Source organism: Phalacrocorax carbo, chromosome 18 (assembly GCF_963921805.1).
Source record: "Phalacrocorax carbo chromosome 18, bPhaCar2.1, whole genome shotgun sequence".
NCBI classification, from domain to species: Eukaryota; Metazoa; Chordata; class Aves; order Suliformes; family Phalacrocoracidae; genus Phalacrocorax; species Phalacrocorax carbo.
Genome location: NC_087530.1, coordinates 6,897,598 through 6,922,629, shown reverse-complemented (window position 1 = coordinate 6,922,629; position 25,032 = coordinate 6,897,598). Strand labels below are relative to the sequence as shown.

The 25,032-nt window shown below is 43.7% G+C and overlaps 1 protein-coding gene across 3 annotated transcripts; it reads left to right on the top strand.

Moving 5' to 3' along the window:
- The first annotated feature begins 711 nt into the window (after positions 1-711).
- On the top strand, positions 712-23,530 carry LRRC8A (leucine rich repeat containing 8 VRAC subunit A). 3 transcript variants are annotated; one of them, XM_064468861.1, is made up of 4 exons: positions 712-831; positions 2,482-2,607; positions 12,639-14,802; positions 17,991-23,530. In XM_064468861.1, exons 3-4 carry the CDS (start codon positions 12,646-12,648, stop codon positions 18,264-18,266), a joined length of 2,433 nt encoding a protein of 810 aa, XP_064324931.1. In that variant the 5' UTR covers positions 712-831; positions 2,482-2,607; positions 12,639-12,645; the 3' UTR covers positions 18,267-23,530. The 3 variants fall into 3 exon arrangements, with proteins under 3 accessions (XP_064324931.1, XP_064324930.1, XP_064324929.1); XM_064468860.1 differs by lacking the exon at positions 712-831 and adding an exon at positions 849-917; XM_064468859.1 differs by lacking the exon at positions 712-831 and adding an exon at positions 1,429-1,557.
- The last annotated feature ends 1,502 nt before the right edge of the window (positions 23,531-25,032 follow it).

The window sequence follows — 25,032 nt, the reverse complement described above, 5'->3', positions numbered from 1 at the left end:
AAGGGTTTGGAGAACAAGTCTGATGAGGAGTGGCTGAGGGAGCTGTGGGTTTTTGCTCTGGAGGAGGCTGAGGGGAGACCTTATCGCTCTCTACATCTACATAAAAGGATGTTCTTCTCCAAAGTAACTAGTGATAGGACGAGAGGAAATGGCCTCAAGTTGCGTCAGGGGAGGTTTAGATTGGGTATTAGGAAAAATTTCTTTACTGAAAGGGTGGTCAGGCATTGGAACAGGGTGGTCAGCCATTGGAACAGGCTGCCCAGAGAAGTGGTGGAGTCACCATCCCTGGAGGTGATAAAAAACAGTGTAGACGTGGCACTTCAGGGCATGGTTTAGAAGGCATGGTGGTGTTGGATTGACAGGTGGACTTGATGATCCTAGAGGTCTTTTCCAACCTTAATGATTCTATGGTTGGATGATAAACCTTAATGAAGAGGTAATTTTTTTTTTTTGCAAAAAGGATGAATTCTGGACTTCAAAGGCCTGCTCTCCTGCCACAGCAGGTGAAGGCACCCCGCTCCTCACCTTCCCCTTCGCCTGCTCAGCACTGGGGCTGGAATTGTGGCGGTCCCTTTAAGACGCTCACCATTTTGCGCGCTGCCCTGCACCAAGATGGCTCCCCGGCCCTCACTTTCCCTTCCCCACCTCTCCCTCGCCTCATTATCCCCACAGGTGCCGCCCACTCACCCTCGTCGGCCGCGCCCTGCACAAAGATGGCGGCGTGCCCGTCTCGTCATGCCCGTTCCCAAGATGGCGGCGCCCTCCTCCCCATCTCGCTCTAGTGGCGGTAGCGGCGGGACGGGCTGATGGCCGCCATGCGGGGCGGGTGAGGTCAGTTCCGGGGTGGGGTCGCCGCGGTGCGGTCAGGGGCGAACAAAAGGAGCCGGCGTTGGGGAGGGCGGGGGCGAGGCGGCCAGGTGGGTGCTCTGTGGTGGGGGCCGTATCGCGCCGCGGTCCCCTCAGCGGCCCGGGTGCGGGGACGTGTCCTCCGGGTGGGGTGGCTGTGAAGGGAGCGGGACGGGACGGGACCGGCTCCCGCGGTGGGTAGGGCGGGGGGCGCAGCCCTGAGGGGAGGGCAAGACAACGGCCAGGTGGGGCTGAGCTGCTCCCCTCGCACCCCCTCGGGCGGGATTTGCTGACTAATTCGGCAGTAATTCGTTTCCTCCGTGTCCCCGCCGTCCCTGCCCTGTCAGGCGGCGAGGCAGCCCGCGGCGGCGGGGAGCCGGTGGGTCTCCCCTACGTCTGTGGGGCGAGGAGGGGCCGTCCCTGTGTGCTGGGTATCCCCTCCGGGGGACCTCGCCTCTCCGGCGAGGGGGAGAAGTCCTGCCTTCGTTACCTGGCAGGGGTGCTGGGGACGGAAGGGACGCAAGTTGGTTGGTTTTGTTTTATTTATATCTTATAGAGGATGTATTTTCTGTTTCTGGAAGCCGAGGCGCTGTGGCAGGCTTGCGGGCAGATGGGGCTGGTGCAGTCAGTGGCAGTGCGGAGCCGGTCCCGAGGTGTCCGGGCTCGGGGCTGGTGCTGAGGCCGTCGCCTGAGAGGAGACAGGGGGAGAAGGTCAGAGTCCTTTAAACGTTCCCTTTGCAGCAGTCTGTTACAGCTAAAATATAATAGCTTTGATTATGAGGGAGTTGCCTCAAAATCTGTCACCCTAATTGTAACTTTGGGGTCAGGAGCAACATATTATTGAACACCTTCACCGGTATGGGGGTTTTTGTGTGTGGTTTTTTTCTCTTCCTTCCTAGCGATGTCTCTTAATTTTTCCCTATTGTTGACAAAATGATTTCTGAAGTTCTGCAGTCCTCTTCTATATAGCTAGGAGGCTGGACGGTTGAGAATCTCTCAAAGCCTAGGTCTGTTTCCTTGTCTGTTTTCCCATGCCCCATGCTGACATGCAGGAAGCAAGAAAAAAACAAGCGCTGTTGTAGTTCTTGTTGATGGTGCTGAACTGCTGCCACTTTAAAAAAATTCATGTTCGTAGATATGTGTTAAGAGGAAAGGGGGCAGTTGCTTGAATCCAGAGTGATTAGGAAGATGATCTACATATAAGGATACTCCTGATAGTAATATTTTTTTAAAAAAATTAAACTTCTCAGACTAGAAAGTAGGTAGTAAAGCTGTTAATCCTTTTTCCCATCTAAAAATTTTTGCTCTTTCTTCCAGGAGGTTAATCTGTCTCTGCCACTTCAGGCTTAGTTATAATAGCAATATTCAGCATCTCTTTTGGCTGGGTCTGCAACACCTGCTTTTTAGTAACTTCTGTTGGAATGACAGATGTTGGAGGTTCCTTCCTCCGGAGAGTTTTACTTAGCTCTTAGAGCTCTTACCACCTTTCAAGGTATCAGGGTGTCTCTTTCTGGTTCCTAGTGATCCTCTGAGTTGTTCCTTGCTTCTTGGATATCCTTTACCAAGCTTTTACATAACATGGTCCCTCTGTGAACTTAGTCCCCTCCTCTTTGCTGATAATCTGTTTCATTTCAGGGAAGCTGTTCCCATGGCGTGTGGGGAATGCAACGCTTCAGCACCAGCTCAGGATCCAGCACGCAGGAACATCATCCACTTCCAGCACAGAGAACTGAAGTGCAGATAGCAGAACCCAGCTACAGGGTAAGGGCTACAAGCCAGCTCTGGAGTGGTAAAGTAAAACAAACAAACAAAAAAATGACCGGGATACTACTTAAATGCAGTTGCAGAACACAGGGTAGTGATGAGATGACTGATAAGGAGCAAGGGGGAAAGGTGGTTGATTAGAGGGTGATATGGGGAGAGTGGTGGCATGCTAATTGAATTCTGTGAGCCCTTAGTCAGCTTGAAGATTAAAAAAAAGAGTAAAGGAGCTGAGCATTGTCCAAAGTAGAATATAACTGTTATATATTCATCCATACATCTAACTCCTGGCCAGATAAAACCCCCAACTTCTCATTGCACTAAACAGAACATATTTGAAGGGTGTCAGTAACTGGTTTGGTGACTGTTGCCTAAAAGGAATGCAGCTGAGAATTACTGAGAACTGTTCAGTTTGGTAGCTGTTCTTCCTCTTCCTGCAGGGTGATGTTTGTGTAGCTGTATAGCCATCTCCTAGGCGATTTTTCACAGTGAACTCAGGAGTTCTGTGCTGGCTAGTCACCCACGTGGGTGTCAATTAGGCAATGACAGAAACTAGTTGCAAGAAACTCCCTGCTTCCTTGGTTCTTCGCTAGGATAGTGATGAAAGGTATTGCAGAATTCTGTGCTTATTGTCAAGATGAGAAATGCTGGCCGGATTAGCAGTGTTCTGAGCAGTGAGATCTGCAGTATGTTGCTTCCAGAATACAAGTATCTCTAAGACTTCTTTAACGTTCTGGTTAGTGTTCTGCCTGTTCACTAATTGTTTTTCATACTGACCCTCTCACTGTGTTTGGCAACCTTACCTCTATTCGTGTAGGTCAAAGACAGTGTGCATAAACATTTCCTTAAAGTATGCCAGAAGCCATGCATTAAAGGCTAATGTTTTCATGTTTGAAACGTGCAGTGCCTGAAGCCTTCCAGTGGTGGCTTACTGAATGCTTGGAGTTGATTACATTCTAGTAAATGCTGCATACATTCAGAAAGATGGTCTGTGGTTTGGGATTCTCTGATACTTTTTTTTTTTTAGTAAGCAGTGAAGGTCAAATATATAAGTTATTGTGTTATTGCTGTGTGGTTGGAGCAGGCTTATTTAGAGGCCTGCATGTAATTCTTCCACATTCTAAAGTGTGTTGTTCAGCAGCATACTTCAAAAAGGAAGTGAAACTCACTTCTGGTGTTAGATTGAGCCTAACTGTTATCTGGGAAAACGGGTGAGGTGTCAGGTGAGTGCTGATGGAGCACAGAGAAAGGTTTAGGAGTTCTGTGCGGGGCTTCTTAATATGAGGGGGGGATGTGTAGATATTGTTTCAGTAATGGTTGAAAATTAGCATATTCAGCTGCAGTGTGGTGAGCCTTCTTTGTGCGTTTTTTCAAGTGTTTTCAAAAATAGCCTCAGTTTAGGATATGCACACTAATACTGAACAGGTGTATAACAGTCTGCATGTCTTGAAGAGCATATCTTGAATGCTTCCAAGCAGCTTTTTCCTTAAACTGTTGATGCGGTGCATGTATTTTGTATTGCAACTTACATTCAGTTCATATAGCTGGATTATACATGCCCCTGCTGCTGCTATGAAACTGCATTTGAAACTAAAAGCTAGTCAGTCATGACCTCCCTGCTGAAATGATAGTGCTTCCTTCTCCTTGTGTCCTAAGCATTGTTAATATTTGCTGTAAAATTACCTTGGCAATTCACAAAGCTCCTCTTCTGTGACAAATTTGTAAGCTGCTTCTCTCGCTCCAGCCTACCTTTGTGCACTGTAAAGCTGTGTACTGCACTAGTGAACAGTAAGCCTCCTTGGTTTTATCAGATCTTCCTGATCAAAGTTTAGATGGCTTGTCTCTTATTAATTGACCACTGTGGTCAGAAAATGTTCTGAGCTGGTAGTCAGAGGCACTGTTTTGGAGCTCATAGTCCTGAAGGCAAGGGTTATAGGCTATGGTGAATATGTACTTATTTTTCTTCTCTCCTCAGACAGGGGCTAAATATTATTGTGCTGATAGCTGATGCGTTATCTTGCTTTGCTCTCATCTGAATGTGCTTTCATCCTGTCTCATCTCTTTGAGTTTGAAAACAGCTGTGGCAACACCTGTGGATTTGTACATGTTGTGACAGTCTATCTACAACCAATTAAGATTATTCTTGCTTAAAAGTTTTTACTCACTTTAAATGTGTCTTGATTTCTTAATTGGTGGTTAGATGTCAAAGCTCTGCTCTGTCCACCATTTCTGTCTTTAGCTGAAAACAGTTGTTTAACTTTTCTTGTATGATTCTTCTCGATGCTGGAGTTAAATGCTGAATAGCCTTCTCCTGCAGCTGATGCGGTGTTTGAAGCTGGTCTGGTTGTTACATGTTAATGCTGTTGCTGTCTGTTTATCTTTAGTTACTAACAGAATTAATTCAATCACTTGCATTAGTCAGTACAAGGGAGTGTTTCATTGTGTCCTGTTGGAATAAGGCAAGCTTCAATGACCTGTCCTTGAAGGATCTTTTTTATGGCAAAGAGAAAATTAATTTTACATAGGAAGCCTGTGACCATGTATGTTCATCGCTTATAAGCTGACACACATTTTTTTCTGGTTTGCATCCCTGTTGCAAGTCATCTGATAGCACATAAATTTACATAGCTGTATGACCCCAACATATAGTCCCTTCTCCAAGTGTCAGCGATGCTGATAACTTCAGACTATGTCCAGTTCTGTGCAGCTGGGGCAAAGTACTGTCAGCAGTCAGAAAACATGGCAGGCCAGGTCTCTGGCATGGATTGGTCTGGTAGTGCAGATGTTCTTCCCTGTACTTGTTAGGACATGCTTGGTTGTGTGATGGTAAACAGGAGCTATTGCACTGAACTGTTAAGAAAAGAATGTCAGTCCTGCATCTGACAGGAAGTCAACTAAGGGGTAGCTGTAAAGATGATAAAGTGCTATCTGTAGTGTAGACGGATTGTTCTTTTTCGTGAGTTTCCCTAAAGATGTTCTGACCCAGTTTGTTCACTTTGCCCTGCTGTATCTGTGGCTTGGGTGGGGCTGCATGTTGCATACAGCTGCTGGATGGTTGTGTGAAAACCAGCTTACTTTGCTCTCAGTGTTCATTTTGCCGGCTGTTCCACTAAGTGAAGGGTGTAAGTTCTGGCAGCTGCTGTTCCATTCCTCTAACCGCTGGTCTAAATAAGTGACCCTTTAGACTTCACATGTTCACTTGTCTACCTCAGAAGATGTTTTGTCCCACAGGAGGGATTAATTCTTTTAATGTAGAAAGGGTCTCAAGTAGGGATAACAGTTGGTCAGGGCTTTGGCATCTGGCTTCACTGCTCTTTCTTTCTAAACAGCAAAGGACAAAATCACTTGAGTTGTTCCATCTCATGTCTTGTACTTTTCAAGTTGGTCACATGGCTGTCCTTGTACTTGGAAGGTTTGCTATGGGGTGCCTGAAAGCAGCTCTGTTTCAGCCTCCTTTTTTTTTGTTTAATTTTGGACCTAATAAACACAGGGGAGGCGACACATAAATTCCAAGTCTCATTTTTTACCAGCAAAGCTCTTCTGTTTCCTGGTTTTTGAAGAAAGAGCTCTGTCATGCCCTTCTTTAGGATTTCAGGCGGCAGCATGCTGGGGAGGGAAGCTCTGCTCTGTTAAAAAGTTATTGAAACATGTTGTAGCTCGTCGATGAGCAGGGCTATAGTCTTAAGAGCATCTCAAGGTTTTTCTTTCCCTTATCTACCTCTGATGCTGTTGGCACATGAACAACTCCCTTGTTTTCTGGTCTTTGGAGAGGTAAGAAATTCTGTCAGCAGTCCTTGACTTCTGCTTTGCAGTCCACAGTCTTACAAGGAAATCCACTGAGAATTAAGAATATTTATAGTGGAAACTAGAGTTGCAAGATCCAACATACAATGTATCCATGTCTACTTATCTAAAACTGTATTATGAGACTGCCTCACTTGGAAGCTGCATGCCACTAAAGGTGAGGAGGACTTCCTTGATTTCAGGTAGGTCATGGAAGTAAGGGGTGGAAACTTAAATTCTTGTGCATGTCATGAGATCTTGTGTGTAGTCCTGTTTTGCCAGTAGGTCCATTAATATCAGAATGGGCAATAGAAAGGAGGAGGAAAGAGGAAGCTGGATAAAGTATTCAGCAAATGATGAGTCAAGCTGACAAACTAGCCAGTGAAACAGAACAGTGATGTTGTTTCTGTTCATTTTGTCCCTAGCTGGATATGCTGGCCAACAGTTGCAGGCAGGAATTTCAAGTGCTGCTCAGCCAGGTGTCTGTCACAATAAGTCCATCTTTACTTGTTTAGGTTTGATGGTTTTAGATAGGAGAATTGTCCAAATTGGAGGATGTTTGCTCCTGCAGCTCTGTTAATACCTTGAACTTGTTAATTATCACAAGGGTCCTGGGTTTGTGGAAAGCATTCATTCTCTCAGCTCTGTCAGCCTTTGTCTAGTAAGGTACATGCTGCTTTACGATGTCTGTCAGCCAGATATGTTTAATCTTGTTTCTGACCGGTTTTACTATTTAGGTGTGGTGTGCTCAGGAGGTCCGTGTTCTTCTAACATGAGTGATTATCTTTCTCCTCCAGGTGTGTCTAGTAAAACATGGGATTAGTACCTGGTGATGCTTATGGTTGGCTGAAGTCTGGGTAGGTTTGGCAGCTGGTTATGTAAGTCTGAAACTTCTCTTTCTTCTGTTGTATCAGCCTGTTCAGCACTATTGGTGAGGCTGTGTTGCACATAGTAGGTACATGCCCAGCAGGCTGAGGTAGGGATGATGTCTGGCAAAAGGAGTCCATTTTGGGATGTGAACTTGGATCCAGGTGGATCTGCAGGCACTGAATGTGTATGTAGTCTCTAAATGTAGAATGTGCAAAGATTTCAGGAGTGTATTTAGGCTGAATTGATCCTGCTGTATGATAATGAGGCTTTAGCATTCAGATCTTTCCCACTATGATCTCAGATATTGCTGCTGTAAACTGTCCTGGAGTTGGTCTCTTTGGATATGTATTGTAGTGCTCAAAGTAGTGCTGTTTTGGTGTAGCTGAAACCCTCAAAGGTAAAGTAATTTCTTAGGGGGTGGGGAATGAGGGACTGCTCAGGGACTGTGGTAGCTAGGAAAGCACTGTGGAATGCAAAAGCTGAAACACCTCTGAGACAGACACTGGTAAGATTTTCTTCCCCCCTACCCCCCACCCCCATGCAATACCTAAAGCCTGCCTATTTAATTATACCCTTGGAAACCTTACTTTATGCTTCTGATAGTATGTTGACAGTTTAGGCAGAGATGTTCTGACCTATCAGCTTATGCAAGTTTAGTGAAATCAACTTGCCTTTAAACCTGAATAAAGCACTTATTCAAAATCTCAGTATTGATGCCTTCCATGTGGCAGAGCTAACTACACTGTAAGCAAATCTGAGCTCCAGCTGGAAAGTTCTGAAACTTGGGGTATATATGAAGGAGCTTGGATCCTTCTTCACCAAGACTGCTCTGACACAGCACTTCTTTTCTACTTATGACTATTCCTGCCTATGAACTTCTTCACGCAGTTCATGTGTTCTATGCTGAGCCTTCAGTGAGGCTACATGACAGCTGACTTAGCAAATGAAGATTCTTCACATTAAACACTTTACTGCTGCAAAGCACACTAGAATTCAACTTCTGAAAAGAGTAGAAGCTTGAAATCTCTGCAGTCTGCCTGCTGGTCCTGGAGAACTTGGACTGGTCTTGGTCACAAGGGAGGTAACTTTATTTTTGGCCAGCTGTCCTCATGAGAGGATTGTTCTTAGTATTATGCTAGATCAATATCCTCTGTAAATAATTCTGTTCCGCTGCCTGTGCACATGTTGGGAAAGTCTGTGTTCCAGCTACCTGCATGGTTTCTATGTAATGTTTGGAATCACAGTCCCTATGGGAAGAATCCTACCACTCAGGGGAGTGTCAAGTGACAGAGATAGCCCCTGAGAATCTGACTTCTTGGAGTTAGTCTGCTGCTGTCATCAACCGCAGCAGCAAAACTGCTTGCTCTAACCCAGAAGGGAGAGTGTTGCAACAAGAATCGCATTCTAAAATGATTACAAAATGGAGTCCACAAAATAAAGATGACATTTGCATCTTGATGCAGAACTGTCTTTCAGGAACTAGAAGTGAATTACATGCATGGGAAATCTGGGTGAGGAGGCAGGCAACTTTCCCATCTACTTCCTTGAGTTTTGGGTGGGCAATTTTCCCTCTTACTGCAGATGCTGGGAGTAAGACTAGATAAGACATAACAAATTTCAGCTTCTGTAAAGGTGGCCCCTAGGTTTACTGTTGTTCTTCTGGGATTTAAACAAGGTCTCCGCCGCTGCCAGGAGGAGCGGGGGACTTGCTATGAATGTCCTTTTCTTCCTTTCTGTCATTGTTACTGGAAGGCAGGAGATTTCCTGCTCCACCCTACCAAGGTTTAATTGCTGACATTGAGCCATAGTAGACTCTCATGGGACACCCAGATGATTTTTTTTAGCTGTCTTGTAGGTGTACAATGTAAAGGGAAATTTTCTACCCCATGTAACTGGTAAATAGAATTAGGGAGCCTGCTGTGCTAATTTCTTGTTGGTTTCTTCACTAGCTATCTTGAGATACAAATCAAAGTGAGTGCAAGGTTAATTTCTTGTGAGAAGAAATTAGGTACTTCCTGGATTGGGAAAAACTAGCAACCCAGCACTACAACTCAAGTCTGCAAATGCCTTCAGGAATTGGGATCTCATTACTAAAAGATCTTCCCTATTTCATAAGTGTATTAGGGGTGACTGAAGGGCCTGACGATTTCTGCAAAAGTTTCCCTACCAAGAGTGATAAAGCACTGGAGGAAGGATCTTTGGGGAGAAGTGGTATCTAGGCAAGAGAAGGAAAGAGGCAAATACATTTTTTTCCTTGGTGTGGGGGAGGAAGGAGGAGTTATTTAAATAGGGAGCAGTTCTTTTATGAACAATATCGGTGTCTTTTGCTGCATGTTTCTGAAAAGAGGAATAGAATCTTACACAGCATTTATGGAGAGCAAAGAATGGTATAGCAGCATTTGTGTTACATCTTAGATGTAGTTTAGAAGGACTCACTACAAAAGCTTTCCATCACATCTGGCAAGAGTTTAAGGAAGAGGTGTACTTGCTGGCAGACTGCCATTTGACTCTCATGGAGCCTTAGGGCGGTGTGTGGTGAGACCTCTGGCTCTTAACCCAGGGGCCTTTGAGAACTGAAGCTCACTTGCAAGCAGAGTTGGATTTCAGAAGCTAAGCCATGTAAAAGTTAACTGTTCCAGCAGAAGACTGCAGTAGGTTTTGATGTTCTCCTATTTTGTTCTCCTTTCTCTCTTATTTGGACCATCCAATTGCAGGACCCTACTCTCTGGATGATTACAGTGAGGAGGGATGCAGAGAGTTACAGGGAGGGCATGTGTGTTTTTGTCTTGTTTGTTTTTCCTAGTGGTCCTGCCCTGGCTTTCAAAACTTTACAGAGAAGCCAGGAAATTCAGGTACTGAAGTCGTCTTGCTTTCCTAGCCTGGTGTAATAGGGGTCCTAAGAAAAAAAACCCACAAACAAAATACCCCTACAAACAAACAAAAAACCCCACCAACCAAACAAAAAAGCAACAAAGTAGTATGTATTCTTTTTGGTGCTTTTGAAGAGGGAGGGAATGGATGGGTAAGGGGGCTGGGATAGTATAAGACTTCTGTCAGAGCTATAGCTGCTTCTGCAGAAAATACAGATGTGAAATGGGGTTTAATTTGGGTTTTCTTGTCTGTGTAGACAAACTGAGGAGACATACATCACCAGGAGCTGTTTAACTGCTGGTTTTATCTGAGGTGTTCTGGAATGCAGGGGGTGTAAAGAAAACTTCTGTACCCTGTTTTATACTGGAATTAGTATTTCTGTAGTATGCAGAGACAGCTCTTGTCAAATGTATCTTGCAGATAGACTCTTTTTTCTCTGAGGTAGATGTATCCAGAGAGGGAAGCTGAGGCATGGTTGAAATGCCTTGCAGCAAGCTAGTAACAGGACTGGGAGGGGGGTTCTGAACACCCTGTCAGTCCTCTTATTCTAGCTGTTCAGAAGATGTTCAGTTTTGCCTGTCCTTCCCTGTGAGTGTATAATCCTCTTGCCCTAATCTGCTCAGTGCAGTCCATTCTGCAGAGGCATGCCAGCCCCTTTGTTAGTGCTCTGCACCCTAACAAGACAGTAGTTTCTTCTGACAGTGCTGTATATGGCTATTTGCATCCCTTGTTTCTGCATCCTGTGCCAGGATTGCATGAGTTTACTGGTTGATAATTTAAGAGATTTGCTGGTCTGACCTGTTTTACTAAACGTCTAAAACAGGTATTGCCATTTTATCTCTCAAAATTCCCCACTCAAAAAAAGAATTGCATTTAGAGTTACCCCAGTCGGTCTTTTGTGATGGGCAAATGTAGTATTGGAGCTGGATGGGCAGAAGGGCAAACACTTCTTGGGGATGGCTGTCACCTTTCAATCTACCACCTCTCGTTTCTTGCACCATTCCCGCATAGCACTATGTCAAAGCTGGCATTTTACCATTTATTGTCGTAAGCAGCAAACCAGGGAATAGAGTTCTGTATTTAGTATTGCTAGTGAATGTGGTGCTTTTTGAGTTCACATTAGGAAGGGTTTCCTTTGCAGTTCTGTGCTAGAAGTTGATTTTTAAATACAAACTTGAATTCTACCAAAGCAGGTGGTGTGGGCATCTGACTTGTCAAAGAGAACTTTCTCCCAGCCAGTGGTATATAGAAACCTGCTACCAAACCTCAGTCCCCCAGTACTTGTGGGGACTGTTTGTACAAGTAATATCTTATGGGTTGGCGAAACATGATGGAATTTTTGCTCTTCCTCCTTTACAGTTGAATTCATGGGAGTTTCAAAATGACCGAAAGACTAGTGTTTGCCCTACTCCTGAACTTTGCTAGCAAGTATGATGTGATATTACTGTGCTTTTTACCATCATTAGAACAAGTTACAATGACTTCATGTTCTTTGGTTGTGTTGCCTGTCAGATAGGGGAATTTTGTGAGCTCAGTTATCCTTGGATCAGTCAGGCTTCCGGGCTTTCTATGGCTTTTTGAAGAATGTGGTCGAAGTTTCATCTGGAAGTCTGAAGGACAGAACAAGCACTGCCATAAGGCCTCTGCTTCCCAGAACCTTTTGATTTCCTTTGTGACGCTTAAATCCCAGCTGAGATAAACTCTAGATGGGAGTGGTTGGCCAGGGAAGTGAGTTCTTCTTTTAAGTATATCTCCCCCTTCCTCTAATTCTGAATTAAATAAGGCAAAAGGCAGCTGTTACAGGATGTCAGTACTGAATCTACCAGAGGGAAAGTAACTAATCTTTCCTTGGAGAATTAATGCAAAGGAGGGAAGCCAAAACTACTTACATGGAAAGAAAAGTCATTATATCAGGCAACTTTGTTCTCTGTTCCAGCTTGCTTTGTCAGTGTGATGTTGAGTTGCATCAGTGAAATGGTTCTAAGAAATATAACTGTATTGTATGTAAATCTTCATCCTTGCCCCTGCAGTTTGAGAATGACACAAATGCAGAATTATTATTTTTCTAGCTCTGCAAAAACAGTAACAAACTCATGACAGCTATACTCTGTGTGTGGATTTTATCACTTCTAACAGTAGTGGAAAATGCCTTAATCCCTAGATAAAACAGTAAATTTATAAATACTGGTCTGTCCAGGGTAGTTTAAGTCTGTCCTGCAAGCTTTCTTTAAGTGTGAATGTCTTGTCCCACAGACTGCTAATGATAAGTACCAGTTCTGATGTTTAGTGACAATTCATCTGTCAGGGGAGACAGCAACAAACTAACTTCACAGTCTCAGCTGTAGCAAATTATTCACAGGAAGCCTCATTCATTTGTTTCCAAGTGACTTGAAACTGGGCCTCTGTCTTGCTGTGCCAGTGCTTAAAACACAAGTTTCCTGATGCCGTCTTGAAAAGCAGAGCAAAACATTTTAAGCTAGTAATACCAGCTTCTGGTTTCATTTCAGGTGAATCATGATTCCAGTCACTGAATTGCGCTACTTTGCTGACACTCAGCCAGCATACCGCATCCTGAAGCCATGGTGGGACGTCTTCACGGACTACATTTCCATAGTGATGCTGATGATTGCAGTGTTTGGAGGGACGCTTCAGGTCACCCAAGACAAAATGATTTGTTTGCCATGTAAATGGGTTACCAAAGACTCTTGCAATGACTCAGTCAGAGGTTGGACAGCCGCAACCCCAGAGCGTACCTACTATAATTCTAGTCTTGTTCCCTCTACTGATACAGGGCCTATGGGGATCCGATACGATTTGGACAGGCACCAGTATAACTATGTGGATGCAGTGTGTTATGAGAACCGTCTTCACTGGTTTGCCAAATATTTTCCTTATCTGGTGCTGCTACATACACTCATCTTCCTGGCTTGTAGCAACTTCTGGTTCAAATTCCCAAGGACCAGCTCCAAGCTGGAGCATTTTGTGTCTATTTTGCTTAAATGTTTTGACTCTCCGTGGACAACGAGGGCATTATCTGAGACAGTGGTGGAAGAGAGTGATACCAAGCCAGCATTTGGGAAAATGAATGGCTCCATGGACAAGAAATCCTCCACAGTCAGTGAGGATGTGGAAGCCACCGTTCCCATGCTGCAGAGAACAAAGTCTCGAATTGAGCAAGGGATTGTGGACCGTTCTGAGACTGGTGTCTTGGACAAAAAGGAAGGTGAACAGGCCAAAGCACTCTTTGAAAAAGTGAAAAAGTTCCGCACGCATGTGGAAGAAGGAGATATAGTTTATCGCCTGTACATGAGACAGACCATCATCAAAGTGATCAAGTTCATTCTGATCATCTGCTATACTGTTTACTATGTCAACAACATAACATTTGATGTTGACTGTAAAGTGGATATTGAGAGCTTGACTGGCTACAGGATGTACCGCTGTGCTCATCCTTTGGCCACTCTCTTCAAAATCTTGGCATCTTTCTACATCAGTTTGGTGATATTCTATGGCTTGATCTGCATGTACACACTCTGGTGGATGCTGAGGCGATCTCTCAAGAAATACTCCTTTGAGTCCATCCGGGAAGAGAGCAGTTACAGTGACATTCCTGATGTGAAAAATGACTTTGCTTTTATGCTCCATCTGATCGATCAGTATGACCCTCTGTACTCCAAGCGCTTTGCTGTCTTTCTGTCAGAGGTGAGTGAGAACAAACTGCGGCAGCTGAACCTCAACAATGAGTGGACTTTGGAGAAGCTGCGCCAGAGGATCACCAAGAATTCCCAGGATAAGCTGGAACTGCATCTTTTCATGTTGAGTGGCATTCCTGACACGGTCTTTGACCTCATTGAGCTGGAGGTCTTGAAGCTGGAGCTTATCCCTGATGTCACTATTCCCCCAAGCATTGCTCAGCTCACCAGCCTTAAGGAACTGTGGCTCTACCACACAGCTGCCAAAATTGAGGCTCCAGCCCTTGCCTTCTTAAGGGAGAATTTGAAATCTCTCCACATCAAGTTCACAGACATCAAGGAGATTCCTCTTTGGATTTATAGCCTGAAGACACTAGAGGAGCTTCATCTGACAGGGAATTTGAGTGCTGAAAACAACCGGTACATTGTGATAGATGGATTGAGAGAGCTGAAGAGGCTGAAGGTGTTAAGGTTGAAGAGTAACCTTACCAAGCTGCCACAGGTGGTGACAGATGTTGGTGTGCATCTTCAGAAGCTTTCCATTAACAATGAGGGCACCAAGCTCATTGTTCTCAACAGCCTTAAGAAAATGGTCAACTTGACAGAGCTTGAGCTGATCCGTTGTGACTTGGAACGGATTCCTCACTCTATCTTTAGCCTCCACAATCTGCAGGAGATAGACCTGAAGGACAATAACCTAAAGACCATCGAGGAAATCATCAGCTTCCAGCACCTACATCGTCTCACTTGCCTTAAATTGTGGTACAACCACATTGCCTACATCCCCATGCAAATAGGCAACCTAACTAATTTAGAGCGCCTTTACCTGAATCGTAACAAGATAGAAAAGATCCCTACCCAGCTCTTCTATTGCCGAAAACTTCGGTACTTGGATCTCAGCCACAACAACCTGACTTCCATACCACCAGACGTTGGACTTCTTCAAAACCTGCAGAACCTAGCTGTGACAGCCAACAGGGTAAGTGAGCAAGGAGCTGAGTGTTACTGTGTGAGTGAAAGTAACCCTGGCACTTCTGTTATCTGTGTGATTAAACATGCTACAGTGGTTTGTGAAATACTCCTGGCACTGCTGGTCTACTTAAATTCTCAAGCTTTTGTTTCTCTCTGAGGGGTTTATCTAAGGTGAAACAAAGCAAAGAACGCTGGGGCAATCCTTTCTTAGAACTGCCCTTGTTCCACAGCATTTCCTCTGGTAACAGTGAAACTGCTACTAAGTGGAAATTGGAGGCTGGTTAGAAATCCTGCCTGTCAGTTGTTTCTCTGCAGTTAGAAGCCTGCAGTCTGTAGCCAAGTACATACACTATGGCAGGAGCCACCTAGGGTGTGTATGTGCATGCCTTACAGCTTTGCTTACAGTACTTTGCATTTCCAGGGAATACTCCATAGTTTGGTCTTGTAAGCATGGACTTTTTGTGAGAAGATGGATATGGACAGGATTATGAAAAATGGTTCTTCAGCTCTTGCTTTTAAAATTCGATGTCTTGTTCCACAAAGGTGACTTGGGAGGGAGCAAAAGCAATCTTCTGCAGCATCCTTAGTCAGGGCAGAGTGAACTAAACCAGGTTTATCGTTTGGCAGACAGATGTGAAAGTGAACTGTGGCAGTTCCTTGACTTTCAGAGAGAAGGAAAGATGATGGCACCTTGCTATGTCTCAGTATGATGACTGTGGGTTTTCTTGTGTAATCCTGGATAGGATAAGTCTAAGTCTTAACTCTCTAAGCACAGGGGAGGTTAGAGGGGATGACCAAATGCGCTATGCTGCCCCATTACCACAAGTTGTTTCTTGGCTAGTGTTGGAGGGTGTTTATTTGCTTAAAGCAAACTGTACCCATGTTGTTTTCTGAATCTTTGTTCCTGTGTTTGGGACTAAGACTTCATTTACAATGTATCATAAAGATCAGTCTGTAGCTGGGCAGACTGGTGTGCTGAGCGGAATGTCTTGTTGAAGCTTTGTTGAAGCTTTCATTCACTCTGCAAATTCCCGGGGTGCTCTTTTTCTCTTGGCGTTTATTACCACCTGAAGTTGCAACAGGCTCTAACATAACTACAAATTGCAGACAGATCTAATTAGTGGCTTCTGAGTTCGTCTGAGAACAGACAGTAGAATTGTCCTGGAGCAGTCCTAGTTTTCGCTGTCATCTATCAAGATCCTTACTGCTATTGGCAAGATGTATTCATAACTGAACGTTGTCGAATTCTCTGTGAGAGGCAGACAGAGCAGCTCTAGTGTAGATTGGCTTTTCACAGGGGAAATGCTCTCAAATCCAGTGTCTAATTGGTAACACAGATTGGCATTACACAGGGTTCCTAAAACTCCAGCCAGCATTTTGAAGTTAGTGTCTGAAAGTTCAAGTCTGTTGCGCCGCTGCAGAATAACGGCAGACAAGCGGTGGCTGTTCAGCTATCCCAGTTTAAGAGCTGCTCGCTTGGTTTTTCCTGCACGAACAGACAGGATGGCTGTATGTCTGTATGGGTGGCTTAAGCTCTTGTAAACTTAATTATATGCGCATATCATTTCCTGTTAAGTTAAAAGCAAAAATATTTTGGGGGGGCAGGTGGGGATGATATGAGGAGTTTCTGAGCATGGCATTAAGCAAAGATGAGGGAATTTTCAAGATTCTTAAGGTGCTGTTCAGAACTTGGATAGTTCTGTACCATTTGTCTTCTGGCAACCTTCCTAGCACAGCTTCCAGAGGGTTAATCTGCAATGTATCCTCTGCAGTCTTGGGGTGGAGCCTCTCTTGGATGAAAAGAGTTAGAGGCAGCTGCATTTTCTGCAGCACAGTGTGGCACCACCCCTTTCTCTCTGAAAAAATGCTAATGCAACGGGAAGGCTGGAGCAACCTTCTCTTCAGTGTTTGCTCCTTTCTCAACTAAAGGTGGTGAAGACCCAGTGAAACAGCCAAGCTGTTTGTACCCTCTGCAGGTGCCTGTGTGAGGCCGCAGTTGCCCTGGGGCTCCGACAGCCTGGTTGGTTACAGTAAATAGGGACAGCAAGGAACACAAGGACTGGTAGGCTGGTATTTCCCAAGGCCAGGAATTATCTCAAATGTCCTCTTCTAACTCAGCAGTCTTAGCAAATAGAGACTTCTGGAGTTGGCTGGTACCAGTACCATTCTGGGAAGCAGGCTGTACTATAGCACATTGTTTCCTTCCTAAACCAATACTTGTCCCTTAAATAACACTCTTATTTTCAAGAGTCTGATCAAGAGTCTGAGCATGTTGCTGTTTGCAAAACACTTGACAGTACCAGTGGTGACGACTGAATTGAATTGTCTTTAATTGGTCTGGGCTCATCTTGGCTTTTCCTTGGACTCCATCTCATTCAGAACTGATTACAGTCTGATTTTGCTGTGAGTGATATCATGCATAATTTAAGTTTTCAAAAGGACACAGTTGCATTTAAAGGCGAATGATAGCCTCCAAGATGAGACTTTGAATTAAGGGGAAAATACTGAATTGCTACATTAGTTCATAGTCCTGTGTTTGTTAAACCTTAGCCATATTATTTTCCTAGAAATTCTTTTGGAGGACTGGACTATTAAAAGGCTTTAATAGAAATAAGCCTTATTAAATTAGTGACTCATGGATACATGAAGGTGGTGATGGGAAAGCTAACAGCTGGTGGCTTCTTTTTTTTGTTGTTGTTGCATTTTGGCAATGTCAAAAAAGCCCTAGGCTTTGGAGTCTAGAAAGCTGTTGCAACACTTTGTGGTGTTCAGTATAACACCAATTGTACAATGGCTACTTGAAGCAAAAGGGCTAGGATCCAATGATGGTATAAAGGGTTTGGAGTGGGAAAAAAGCAATAGTGATGGGAGCATGTGACAGTATAGACCAGCTGTGAGCATGTTTCTGGTCCTCTAATGCTGTCCCTGATGTCTTCTGCTTTAGCCACCATCATTGGTGATCTCTGGTAACTAATGCAATAGTGTGTCTGAAAGAGAAATCCATACAATCATGGTGTAGTGACTTTTACTTTGGGAACAGTCCTTATGATGGAAAGCAGGAGCTCACTCAAGGGAAAAGTGGATGATTGAAAATAGGTGCTCTGTAAACCTTGAAGCATTGTGTGGGCTTGTTTGTCTCTTATGAGCATGTGTCCTGTTTGCTGGTGACTTTGCCTATGATTTATCTTTTTTCAGATTGAGAGTCTCCCACCAGAGCTGTTCCAGTGCAGGAAGCTGAGAACCTTGCACCTGGGAAACAATGTGCTGCAGTCACTTCCATCCCGGGTTGGAGAGCTAACAAATCTGTCACAGATAGAGCTGCGAGGGAACCGCTTGGAGTGCCTGCCTGTGGAGCTGGGAGAATGTCCTCTGCTGAAACGCAGTGGGCTTGTGGTAGAGGAGGACTTGTTCAACACACTGCCCTTGGAAGTCAAAGAGCGGCTGTGGAGGGCAGACAAAGAGCAAGCTTGAAGCCCTGAAAAAGGGAAAAGCCTCTGACCAACTAGAAGGAAACAAAAGGCCATTCCAGTCCCCTTTTCCCCAGATCCTCCCTTTTATTCCCTCCGATCACTACCAGACTAGCCAAGGGGTCCCTGAACAAACATGACTCTGAGGTGGCTTCTTGCCTCAGATGGAGGATGGGGAAGCTTGGGATCAGGATGAGGATCAAGAGAGATTAGTTGGCCTCTGAGCAAGGGCCAGTGGAAGTGAGAGGTGATGCTGTTCTTCTGGACAGGAAGTGGGCTGAGGTGGATGGTGCTGGTGAGAAGAAATGACCTTTGACTGGAGGAGAAAATGGAATGTGGGGATTGCTGCATTACTCCAAACGGGGCTTATATGTGTCAGGGACTGAGAGTGTCCAGTGTCCTTCAAGGAAAGATCAAGAGACTAGAAAACCTCTTGAACCTCCATCTCTTTCTGTGACACCTGGTACTGTTTCCCCTCTCACTCAGAGATTCAGTCAGCGAGGCCCCACAGTGGGGTGAGATAGGATACAGACAGCTGATTTTATCTAGATGCTGGCATTGGGATTTGGGGGATAAACTTCTCTCAGACATCAGCTTGAATGCAGGATCTTTTTTTTTTTACCAATTGTCTTTCCCCTTTGCACTCCATACCTTCTCCTCTGCTCCTGGAGAAGGAACCAAACCTCCTCAAACTCTATCTGCTCATTTAAGATTGCACTATTTTAACAGTTTCAAGTCACTTATGGTGATGAGTAGATCCCATAGCATCCTTCTCCAGCTGATGTGCTGGAGGCACTAACTGACATAATTCCAGAGCTTTAGCCTGTTCTGAAATGGATGGTTATAGTGCAAGTGAGAAAGATCTGGATAAAAAACAGTCAGACTGTCTAACCTACGCTCCCAGAAGCATTAGAGTTGCTTCAGGATCTGGATTTTAAAGTTATTAATCTACTTTTAAATTCCTGGTATTTTGTCACATATCAAATATGAACATACAACTGGCCAGTGTGTTAGGGCATCTCCTGGGGTTGGTGGTGTTAGTAAACAGGAACACTCAGGCTTCCTCTGCACAACTTGCCCCCCCCCACCCCCTTTAAGTTTTTCATTAATGCAGTCTACAGAGCTGAATGATTGTTCTTTTCTGTTGTCATCCTCACTTTTAACAGCTGTCAGTTCCTGTTACACCTCTTGACCTAAATAAGAGGCTAATGCTGGTTGAACCTGGTGCTGGAAAAGAAACCTGTCCTCCTGTTCCCCTTTTCATTCCCTCAGCATTAAGGAGCAGTATGAGCGTCCTCTGTGGACTGGGCTCCTCTAGATCCCTGGGACAGAGCAGTCTTTATTGAAACAAGTCTGACCTGTTTGGTATTGTTTGACAAAAAACCCCCAACCTTCTGCACTGGCAGGGGTAGATAACTTGTAATAGCTACTGATAATCAGGATGTTCTTAAGGTGGGGCGGTTAAGGTGTGCCTCCAATACATCCGAAGTCTTTTCTATCAGAAGGAAGAGGATGCTCAAGGACTTGCGGGTCCTTGTAATACTCTGCATCAGACCAACAGGTTGGCCTCAAGGTGGAGTGCTGCAAGCTGAGGAGTGAGAAGTTTGGAGGCCTCCCATGTGTACAAAAGGGGGAAGCTGCAGCCATCTCCAGAGTGGTTCCTTGCAAGCTGCCAGTGAGTGCCCTGGCTTAGGAAATCATGGTGATTGTTTAGACGTTGGGGCAACAAGGCACGCTGTGGCTTTCTTCATCAGATGTAAGATATGAAATATATACACTAAAAATGCTGAGACCATGAACAATGTTAACTGGGCTCTGGATTTGTTGATGTTCGGAAGCTTAAATAAAGCTATGTTAAAATCCAGGAGATCTGTTTATAAAACTGCTTTTAAGAAAGATGTAAATTCTGCCTCCCTTAGTCCATTCATTATGAAATGTTTAAATAGGCCAGGGAATAATATAATTAAATATCTTTATCTGGAAGGCAAGGTACTGTAAAAGCTCTTCTTGTTTCTAACAGGGTTATTGTCTTGAAATTATATTAGAGTTGGGGCTGCTGCAGAAAGGATTGGAAAGTATTGATGCTGATGATGCTTGGATTGTACTTTTTCTATTTGCACAGCATTTTGGATCAACAGAGAGGGCAGAAGCGGCTAGGTGGACTTAATGCTTAAGTAAAGCAAGAATGGCTTCAGGCTTAGCTACAGGAATACTCTTTTCCAGTCAGTTCCTCGTGGTGGTTGTGGGGGCTGTTTCAATTGTGAAGGAAATGTCATTTCTGTGTGCCAAAAGACAGCGCTGGAGAGTAATGGCTACTAAATGGAGGCTTTAACTCTGTTTTGTATTCAAGGCAACCAGGTAGCTGGTTTGCAACACGTGTATTTTAGAGTAGGCAGAGCTGAAAGGGCAAACGCCTCACAAGGTTTTCACCTAGCTTACAGGAGCAGAGAGGTTTCTTCTGTATGTCTAGCTCATTGTAGATGAGTACTTTGACTCTTGATTCTAGCTGTGGTCTTAGTTATACAAACTAAACTTTACACAGCTATGTTAGAAGTTTCTATAAGCAGCTCCTGAAAGTATGCTGCGGTGCTTCTAGAAGCTTGCAAGCCTCCTGAACTGCAATGTATCTCCGTGCTGAGTCCACAGGACAAGTGGACAATAGGCTATTCTGCTAGGAGTCAGAGACTCTCTGTAACTTCTGATCAAATTAGAGCCATACTCGTGCTGCTTGCTGAGTAGAGGCTGCCCTATGCCTGAGGTGTACAAAGCAATTGTAAGACAGGCCAGTATTGATCATGCATGAAAACACTAGCTTTTTGCTGCTCTTAAAGTATTCCAAGCTCAATATTTGTTTTTATCATGGCTGTTAGGGCTTGAGATAGCTTCCTGTGTGGTAAAACTGGGATGAGCAGTCTAACTTCTTGTACCAGAAACACAGGTGGCATAAAAATACATTGCCGCTCTGGAAGACAGCAATATGTATTATTTACTCCTGATATGTGCTTCTTGGTCTTCCCTCAACTAGATACTGATTCCAGAGTATCAGTCTCGTCTGAGATGGAGGAAGCTTTAAAACTTCAAGGATAGGGTCTAAACCATGAAGTCCTGAATGTGTTTACTGCTCAGGACTCCTGCAAAACTCAACCCACAGCAGAGTGAGTCATCCACTTCCCATACTTGTCTGGATTGCTCAGTCTTTGAGGGATGAGCTTACGTCAACAATCCTTTCTCATTTGCAAATATTCAATCAGCGTGTACTGTATCTCTTTAAGTTTCGTTCAAACGGAAGTTTGGGGCTTTATTTCTGACATTGATCTGTACATTCTTGAAAGTTCAATTTATGCAGACAATCAACAGCCTTGTCAGTGTCTTGTTCTCCTAGCAGGCTTTTCAAAGCATTCTTGTAGTAGCAAACAAGATTATTTATTAGCTGCTAAACCATACAACAATTCTAATTGAAACCCACTCTTTCCATAATAGCACTTCTGAGCTGAATGAGTCCTTGGAGCCCCTGTAGATCACAAGCATGCTCATCCCATGTTAGGACTGAAGGTTAATAAAATGGCATTCTACCTTTCCTGCTAAATACCCCAAAAAGTAATAAGTTGCAACTAATTATTTTGAACCAGCTGAAAGGCAAGGAATACCAAACTGATTAAATGTGTTAAATTTTGCTGTATCTCTGAAACTATGCACTGGAATGTTTAGCTGAATTTGTTCTTTGTTTAAGATTTTCTGATTTTATTATTTGGTCCCTAGTTAATTTAGCAGCTGGAACTAATTTACTCTGCCAGTCTGAATGGTTAAATAGTTGTTACAGGTGTCTTTCATGATGTGGTGTTCTTTGGTATTAACTGACACTTCCTGATAATATCCTACCTCATTTTTTATTTTTGTCATTACCATTTACACACTCCATTTAGCTCACTTCATTTTAATTAAAATAAGTTCATTACTGTAACTAGTATTAAGCAGCTTTCTGTTGCTGAACCATGCTGAGGTCCTCTTCTTTTTTTTAATGAGAAGTGATTCTAGGAATTTTGAGAACAATAACACATCCTTTGCAGAGGATGAGTTGTATGGAAAAAAGTTTCCAATATTATGGATTCAACAGCTGCGATAGTTTCCTCTCCTTAACTTTCTTCTGCTTTGGAAAGGGACTTGTGTGGTTTGAGTTCTTTCAATCTTTTTTCCTACTCCTCCTTCAGGAGAGGGGTAGCTTTTTTTTTCTCATCGATAACTGTGCCTTCTGAAGAGGTACCTTAATGTAACTGCTCCAGAGAGGCACTTGTTCCTTCAAAAGTATTTGTAATAACCTGCCTGAAGCCAGCTGCTCCCTCTGATACTTTTTCTTTCAACCGTGGCGAGATTTCTTAACTTTTAGTGTGACTTCTCACTGACAAACAATATCATCATATTACAAACAGCAGCATCGTCTACTCTGAAATGTTATCTAAAGTAAGGCTGTGTAAATGCTAACTAGTAAAACTATTGCTTAAACTTCACTTTGATTTTATTTTTGTCATTGCATTTTAAAGTTATTGTTTCCCCGCTGTTTGGCCATACGGTGGATCCTGTAGTTTTACTAAGCATGTGCCAAAACAGAGTGAGTTTTCTGCCCTACCTGTGCTCTAACAGTGCATGAAGCAGAACTGAAAGCGGGCAAGAGTATTGTTTGACTCAGACCTTCCTCCCTCCATCCCTCCAGCTGCAGTGGTAGGTTAATGTTAAACTGCTTTGGTAGTATGAAATCCTCCAGAAATCTCATCTCCAAAATCCCTTTTCAAATGTAGCTGTACTTGAATTGCCAGACCCCAGTAGCAAAGGTGAACTTTGTGCAAATTCACACAAAGAAAGGCTTAATTTAGGATTTCTGGAATTACCCTTCCTCCCTCTCAGTCTCCTTTAAAGGAAGTTTATGGAACAATGGGGAAAATTTTTTCTAGAGGAGACTTGAGGAGAAGGGGCTAATGAGTCTGAGTCATCTTCTACAGCTGACAAATGTTTCTAAGTGAGACACTACTCATGGCTTAAACATTGTTCACTCCCATTTTGTAAATGTATGAGCAGGGTTGTGGTTTGGCATCCGAGACCTGCAACTTGGTGTAACATTTCAGAATCATGACATTCACTTTGTATGTGGGATTGTTTGGGCAGCTGATCAACAGCACCTCCACCTTAAGCACTGAAGGCTGCTATTGTTTTCTCTGAAAGACTTGTAAGACTGGACACTTTAACAGAATAAAAAATTTTAATTTTTAATTTGCATTTTCCTTTTCTGTCTGCTTTCTTTTCAGTTTTCTGTATGGAAAGGCACTTAGTCTTTCACTATCTCACTTTCCAGAAGACAGATGTTAATAATTCCAGCTATTTTGTAGGATTATTGGGTTGTTTTATTCATCATGTGAGTCCTTGTGGATTATGAATAAGGAAGAAGTAGATATACAGTGAAAAGGGGTCCTGCTCAGTGACAATCCTGGACTGCCTTATGTATTTCACCATCACTTTAATAAATGGCTGGAACAGTTTGTTGCCAAAGGTAAGACTCTTGGAGTACTGTCAGCATAGACCTGTGGAAACTCAGTTGGGTTTTCAAAATGCATATTGTGCTCCCCTTCCCTAGTAAAGGGGATAGGGACTGAAGTCAATGGAGAAAACTGCCTGTTGCCATAGAAACAGTATCTTCAGCCAACTACTGGTAACAGGTTACTTAAGTGTTTCCTAGCTGCCTACCCCACGCACTACTTTTTCAACTGAAAATGCTGGCAGATAGCATCTTTCCAAATTAAGCATGTTCATGATGTAGAAAGGTATTTCTCTTCTCTTTTGACTTCCCTTGCTTCCATTGTCCGAGGCTACTTGACCACAGTGACGTTGGCCGCGCTTCAGCGACAGGAAACGTGAGCAGGCTGGGAAACAGGTGAAAGGTAGTCTGCGATGCTGCTTATTGGCATTGATGAGTTTTAATGAAACGCTTAGCAGGACTGAACCAAGGAAGGAGAGGACAAAATGCCTGTTGTCATCTAAGGCTCACTTGGACTGCAGCTCCTTTTGGCAAGGATTTACCAGCTCTTTGAATAGCTGAGCGAAAGGAAAGGGTGAAAGGTACCATCAAGGAAAACTGGTGCTTGCTGGATTCCTGCAGGATTAATGTGGTGATGGGGAAAGAGCCCAAGGGTAAAGAACTGATCTGCCTCTGTTGGAAAAAGACTCTTAATCCTGGTAATTCCAAGTTTTCTATGCAGCTCACTGAAAAGCATAAAAATGCAGCAGAGGCAGCTGGAACTATATTGATTTTATTCCAGTAAAATTCTCTAGCTCTGTGGCACAATAAGCTTTTTACCTTGTTGATTTTTGAAGAAAATAACCATGTTTGTTTTTACCTGCTGATGGCAGTGAGAATTCTCTTGATGGAAAATGACTGCTTTTCTGAGGCTTCTGATAACTTGAAAGAAGACTGCCAGTTCAGGGCAAACAGAAGTATTCTAGCATCTATGCAATTTTAAATACTAATATACAATTTAATACACTGTAAATACTCATTATTGTTTTCATTGTTCCTGTGCTCCTTGCTTCTCATTAAATATTCTGTCACTTGTTGCTGATCATATCAAAGACTTCAGGAGAGGTGATGAGATCTAGCTGAAATTTTTGATTGCCTAATAATCCTGGTAGCTCCAACAGCAGCAGTTTTGATGAGACTGCTGAGCTGCTTAAACTGGTTCTGGAGAACTGGCAAGCTGGCTTGGCTCCAAATGGTTTCAGTAGGA